Source organism: Acomys minous (assembly GCF_964271855.1).
Source record: "Acomys minous genome assembly, chromosome: 19".
Taxonomy (NCBI): Eukaryota; Metazoa; Chordata; class Mammalia; order Rodentia; family Muridae; genus Acomys; species Acomys minous.
In genome coordinates this window covers 63,856,958-63,863,442 of record NC_140499.1, presented here as the reverse complement: position 1 = coordinate 63,863,442, position 6,485 = coordinate 63,856,958, and the positions used below count along the sequence as shown (strand labels likewise).

Sequence of the window (6,485 nt, the reverse complement as noted above, 5' to 3'; positions counted from 1 at the left end):
GCACTGTCTAAGAATGAAAAGAGTCACACTTAGTTCCCAGGGGGTTTTTATCTTGGATTCCTGTTCTTCTTCTAAAAGGTCCATTTAATTTCCACTTTGGCAGTGTCCTTTTCCACTTCCTCTTCTAAAGAACAGACAGTATCTTTGCCCTCTGATCTCTAGAACTGAACTGGCTCAGCCCGGGAAGGAGGGAGCATAGCAGAGCTGCTTGTGTGGTTGACGGGCAGGAGCTGTGTGCAAGGTTCCATCGCTGCCCTGCAGGTTTGCAATTCTCAGAGGCCCTTTCTGTGCACTAATACCTCAGATGCTTATAGAGGGAGGGATTGGGCCCTTGGGATGTAAGGGGAGGGAGTCATACATACCCCTCATGAAAGATGCTATCAGTATCCCATGCGTGGCGAGCTCACGACAGAGCAGAACTGTATAAAAGGCAGAAGCATCTCGTAGCACCTCAATCCAGCTCTTCCCTAGAGGTCTGCTCCTGTGCCTGAGCCAGGTACAAGGTCTCCCAGACCAGAGAGGTTCTGATTCTGGTTTTCTGGGCAGAAGGGGGGCTCTGGTGGAGCTAAGGGAACTCTTGAACAAGGGGAAAAGAGGGTTTGGAGAGAAGGGTCTCTCTGCAAGGGGAAGCTTGTGGTCAGCATCTTTTTGACATTACACTGAATTCACTTGAGAGAATGAAGTATCTATATTAAGATCATTTGTAATTTTTTTTGGAAGTGGATTTAGGAGATTGGGTTTTAAAGCTTAAAATCATTGTAGAGGTAAAATATTGTGAATTCGTGGTTCAGTCTTCAGAGTAACATCTGAACTTGTTGAACTTAAAATTTCTGCATTATCTTTCAGTTTTACCCAGCTCCTTTTGAGATGTCCTGCCAGCAGAGTCAGCAACAGAGCCAGCCTCCTCCCAAGTGCAAGACCCCAAAGTGTCCTCCAGCCTCGTCCTGCTGTAGCCTGGGCTCTGGGGGCTGCTGTGGCTCCAGCTCCGGGGGCTGCTGCAGCTCTGGGGGTGGTGGCTGCTGCCTGAGCCACCACAGGTCACACAGGTCCCGATTCTCTCTCCGACGCCGACGTCACAGCTCTGGATGCTGTAGTGGTGGTGGTGGCAGCAGCTGCTGTGGCAGCAGTGGAGGCAGCAGTTGCTGTGGCAGCAGTGGTGGCAGCAGCTGCTGTGGCAGCAGTGGAGGCAGCAGCAGCGGTGGCAGCAGCTGCTGTGGCAGCAGTGGAGGCAGCAGCAGCAGTGGCAGCAGCTGCTGTGGCAGCAGTGGAGGCAGCAGTTGCTGTGGCAGCAGCGGTGGCAGCAGCAGCTGCTGTGGCGGCGGCAGCAGCAGCAGCAGCAGCAGCAGCAGCAGCGGCCATGGCAGTAGTGGCGGCGGCAGCAGTGGTGGCAGCAGCCAGCAGCAGTCTGGGGGCTCTAGCTGCTGCTCTGGAGGTTGCTGCTGACCTGAGGAAGAGGAAAATAGAAAGCAGCCCTGGCCAAAGACCTGGCAGGCGGTGTCTCCTCTCCACTGCTTTTCCTGCAAAAATATTTCTAGAACTCTCTGCTCTTCTTCATCCCCACAAAGCTCATCTACCATGAGGCCTTGAGGTCTCACCTCTGACATTCATTGGCTTTGCTTTTTCTCTAAGACACAAGTGTCTGTGGATAAGATGTTGAAAAATCAGCTCTGAAGCTCTTTTCTGGGTAATAATAAAGCTTTTGATTCCTGACGTCATGGCCTCCCAATGCGGTTTTGTTTACCTCTTCCTACCCTCCACATGGAGCCAGCCATATTCCATTTCTTTATCTAAAGTGCACATTTTAGCACTGAATCCACTTAAAACTCTGGGGGGTGGCATTAACTTGGTACTCTGAATCTGGGAACACCAAGCTTGAGAAAAAAATCATGTCTGAGACTTTTGCCCCTTATACCAATTGGCACAAGGGGGACCAGGGATGGGTTGGGATGAGGCAGGCAGTACCCAGAGGAGACCCGTTCTGGGAATGTGCCCTCCAAAAGGGAGGAACAAGCCGGGAAAGTTCACCTCTTAATCATGGAGAAGAAGATTGCATGAAGAGCTCGTGTGGGCTCTAGTGAGGAGGCAGACACACTGCTGTCTGAGTTTTAGTTGGCCAGGACGGCAGCGTGGTGAGCACTCCTGGAGGAGAAATCCGGGAGACAGGTGTCAAATGTTGGAGCTCATTTTTCTTGGGCCCTAGAACTTTAAGTTTGAGTTTGAATAGAGGACAAAGACACCATCTCAGACAAAGATTACTCCTATAGGGTGGCGGTGGTGGTTGCAGTGGTGCGTCTCGCACGCGCACGAGCGCGCGCACACACACACACTGGAGTTTGGGAATACTATCCATTTGAGATTGGGCTGGTTTTTTTCAGGAGTACTTGCGATAGAAAGGCTAACTGCAAGTCAGCCTCTCTATACATGATAAGGGCCTAGCCCCTCATTTGAGAAGAGTTAACAGTGATGAATGAAGCTGGCCTGAGAGCTCCATGCGGAAACTATGTACTTGCTCTCTCTTCAGATTGATGCATACTACCCTGTTTTTTTCTTCACCTTTTGCATGGCTTTCTAGAGGAGAACTTATTACTTCATTACTTCCTTCTCTTTCCTAGCATTGATCTGTCTTCTTGGAATGCCTTACCTCTCCTTGACAAGAAGTGCTCAGGTGCTGAAGGCAACCTGTTAATCAGGCTCTAACGCCATGGTAAATGAAACTGCTGTCTTCTATGACTTGTCTTTCCTTGTCTGTTTCCTCGTGCCACACCCAGCACATGCACCCCAAAGCCTGTCTCTCATTCCTAACTAACCCCTGAATTCTTCTTAGTCTTGGATTCTCCTATGTCTCATATTCATGATTATTGTGATCAGGTGGTTGCAGTGATTGAAAGGGAGTCTGGAGGCATTTGACCTCTAAAGTTTCCTCCAACTTTAAAAATCAGCTAATCAAAACGCAGCAAGTACTGTGGAAACTCTCAGGCCACTGTCCTTTTATTCACCTCCTTTTCCTTCTTTGTTTTTTTTTTTATTTACCGTCTCTCATTATTTTTTTTAATTTTATTTTATTAATTTATTCATATTACATCTCAATGGTTATCCCATCCCTTGTATCCTCCCATTCCTCCCTGCCTCCCATTTTCCCCTTACTCCCCTCCCCTATGACTGTGCCTTCTTTGCTTTTTAATCCCCTTTTTTTTTCAGCAGTCCTGGGGGGTGAGGGAGGGGGCGGAATCTATCCTTAATGCAGATGTGTTCCTAAGCAGAGACTCCGAGCGGGCTAGCCAGCTTGTTGTTTTACAATAGCCCCACACCCCTCACCCGTTTTTTGTCTGAGAACCACCGGGTTACATCATGGGAATACGGCAAAATGGCTTATTTTTGGTGTCAATGGTCTCTTAACTTTGCTTGGGTTATTCTTCCTGTCAACGGTGACAAGAAGAAACCACTAATAGGGTTCCCATCCCTACTCTCATCTTTATTCAACGCTCCCTAGAAGCACCTGGAGAAAACCCAGAGGGCTTATCATATCACCTGCAGCCTGCCTTGAGAAGACAAGAACCCGGGGCAATAGAGATGCAAAGAAGGCAATAAATGATAAAGAGATAGCTACGCATGAATAGGTGTGGGAGAAAGTGGGACGGAACAGTGCCTGGGTTCTCTTCCCTTCCCAGTGTGTGTGTGTGTGTGTGTGTGTGTGTGTGTGTGTGTGTGTGAAGACAGTGCTGAAGAGAGAAGGACCCCAGGCCTCTCCTGGTTTGAGCCTCAGGTCTTCTCTGAGCACACACACAGCGCTCCCAGCTATGAACAGCGCCCTGTTTGAAAAGTAAACATGGCACAGCAGTCCTGGCACCTCTGTGTAGTGACGTGGATATGTCCACGTGCACCACCTACAGTGCTATCTGCGTGATGAATGCCTCTGGGATGCAAGTGTCAGCTGAGCAGGTCTGTTGGGAAATGGGCTCCTCCCAAGTCCCCAAACTTGTTGGAATCTTATAAAAGGTTCTCTGGCTGTGCACTGGTCAGTCTTCTCTGCCTAGCAAGCGGCAAGTTCCAGTTGGACTGAGTGAGTCTTCCTGTGGAGCCGAGGTCTAGTAAGTATCTAAGCGGGAGGGCGGCTGGGGGAGGAAGCTGGGAAGAACAGAAGACAGAAGAGGGGAGGTGGGACACAGCCAGAACGGTCTAGCACAGGTCTAGAATTGGCCTTCCTCATTGGCTGTGAGGATGCAAAGGCCCTAGGACGGCACTGACTTTTGAAAAGTTTCCCAGTCTGTAAATGAGCTGTGAGTAACCCAGGCTTTTAGGCTCCACCTTTGGGTTATCCCCGGTTTCTGCTATGGCTAGCCTTTTCCTTATAACATGGAGGGCAGACAGGAAAGAATGTTCAGGGCGTGCTTTCGGAGTCTCTGTAACCAAGACAGGTGGTCTTTGCGTTGTTTCCGTCCGACGCGATGCTTACACAGTAGTAACTGAGATTACCACTTGGAAGGGTGTGTGGTCAAGGTACGGTGAGGAGAGGGCTAGAGCCAAGAGAAGATTTTTGGCTGAGTCATACGGATACATTGCAGTCATATCCTCTTTATTTTCCACCCTGGAGACGTTGGACAGTCCTTATACCAGTTAGGGCAACTGCAGGGACCCTTTGCATAGTCTGTTTCCAGCTTTGTGCCTCTGCCACCAAAAGCACGTTTTGGGCTTGTTTCTTTGCTTGCCTCCTCCTCTTCCTCCTCCTTGGTTTTGTTTTGTTTGCTCGTTTTCTTCTCATTTTTTTCCTCTCTTGCCCCAAGCCAGACTGATTTATCTCTAAGCCAAAGGTTAAAAGTTCTGACTTCCACTGTAGGAAAGAAAAGGCGGGATTTTTTTTTAAAGGTTGTCTTTCTTTCAGATTCGCCTTGACAAACAGCGCGATGTCTCAGCAGGGCGCCAAAGGTTTTTCCAAAGGGTCTTCCCAGTGCTCCGCCCCCTGCACAAACCCGACGCCCGCCCCCGCGCCCACCTCCTCCTCCTGCTGCGGCAACAACTGCTGCGGTGGTGACTCAGGTTGCTGTGGCGCGCGTTCCACCGGCTGCTGCTGCTTTCCCAGAAGGCGCCGCCGGCAGCGCTCTGGCTGCTGCGGCTGCTGCGGAGGAAGCCAAAGGTCTCAACGCTCCTGCAACAACCAGAGCTCAGGCTGCTGCACCGGTGGCTGCTGAGAGCCCACAGGGCTGCGCCCGAACATCTGTCATCACTGCACAGCGGGCCCCTCTCTCATCCGTCCTTCATAGTAGTAACAGACAGGGTCGGCCTATGGTCCCCTGCACCCCCGAAAGCTAACTGCACTTTGATGTTCAGAAACCTCAACCTATTCTTAGACCTGTCTCCCAATGTTGAGTTTCCTCCCAGGGAACACAAAAGTCAGGGGTGGGACCTCAGACCATGCTATGGCCAGGGAGAGGGTGTGTGCACAGCAGTGTTCAAAACAGGTCTACTGATTTAACTGTCTTCTGAAGACGTCATAATAAAGCTTCTACCTCCTATGAACGCTTTACCTATTTATTCCTTCATCCGTGCCTTCATTTTTCTCATTTTATTGCCCTTTGTACTCCTCAAAGGCTCATCCCTGAAGAAGAACACATCGGCTGCTCTGGGTGGGTGCTCACTGAGGTGGGTGCTGCCGAGTTCATTTTAAAGAAGGGAAACTAACGTTAAGCTCAGAGTCACTTCAGTATGCCTGCAAAATCGAGGTGACCCGCAAGATTTCGGAGCTCATTCTCCTAATTGCTCTGCTTAGCTTGGTCTGCTAAGTGGTCAGGAACCTGCCTGTACCTCCCCCAGAGCAGCCCCGCCCCCTCCCCGGGTGCAAGCAGCTGAGGGTCTCTGGTGTTTTTGGGTCGGCAAGTTCTGGGGTTTTGAACTCGCTCCTACTGAATCTTCTTTCATCTTTCCCCTTCCTTCCTTTTTCTCCGCTTCCTCCCTTTCTTTCCTTCTTTACCATCCTTTCCTCCCGCCCCTCCTCTGTCTTCACAACACCCCATTTTTCTTTTTCTGGCGGAAGACCTTTGGTGGGCGAGAAAACTTTCTATGCCTACCAGGAGCTTGGAACTCACCCTCCCCTATGTCTAGGCAGCTGAGGCACGGCCAGGAACCACAGGTGTCCCCTGGCCGTGGCATAGGAAGCCCTGTAAACGCAGAGTGTACTGTTGATGTTAGGTAAGACCCCTTAGCCTGGTGTCTTTTAGGTTCAGAGGTTTGGTGTAACGACGGGGGAAAAAAAAACAATAGCACAAAAATAGCTGACATTTGTTGAACACCAGTTTTGTTCCAGATACAAGATATAGCTGGCATAGAATATACACAAATATTCATTGAATTTTAATAACCTCAAAAATAGGTTTTGATTTCCCTAGTTTTTAAAGTGTGAGTGGACTGGGATTCAGAGACTTCAGGAACTGGCATAAAGTTTCACAGGTAGTGCAGGTCGTAGGCCTCTGACGGCAGGTGATGGGGATGAG

At 49.9% G+C, this 6,485-nt stretch overlaps 2 protein-coding genes across 2 annotated transcripts; both read left to right on the top strand.

Moving 5' to 3' along the window:
• The first annotated feature begins 402 nt into the window (after nucleotides 1-402).
• On the top strand, nucleotides 403-1,710 carry LOC311590112 (uncharacterized protein). Its single transcript, XM_084768982.1, has 2 exons — nucleotides 403-496; nucleotides 847-1,710. The coding sequence occupies exon 2, from the start codon at nucleotides 868-870 to the stop codon at nucleotides 1,441-1,443; it is 576 nt and encodes a 191-aa protein (XP_084625108.1). The 5' UTR covers nucleotides 403-496; nucleotides 847-867; the 3' UTR covers nucleotides 1,444-1,710.
• A 2,217-nt stretch (nucleotides 1,711-3,927) lies between these two features.
• On the top strand, nucleotides 3,928-5,510 carry CRCT1 (cysteine rich C-terminal 1). Its single transcript, XM_084769782.1, has 2 exons — nucleotides 3,928-4,088; nucleotides 4,880-5,510. The coding sequence occupies exon 2, from the start codon at nucleotides 4,902-4,904 to the stop codon at nucleotides 5,184-5,186; it is 285 nt and encodes a 94-aa protein (XP_084625908.1). The 5' UTR covers nucleotides 3,928-4,088; nucleotides 4,880-4,901; the 3' UTR covers nucleotides 5,187-5,510.
• Nucleotides 5,511-6,485: the final 975 nt, after the last annotated feature.

What these genes read in the sequence shown, in the direction of transcription:
- LOC311590112 (XM_084768982.1), top strand. Translation starts at nt 868, where the DNA reads ATGTCCTGCCAGCAGAGTCAGCAACAGAGCCAGCCTCCTCCCAAGTGC.
- CRCT1 (XM_084769782.1), top strand. Translation starts at nt 4,902, where the DNA reads ATGTCTCAGCAGGGCGCCAAAGGTTTTTCCAAAGGGTCTTCCCAGTGC.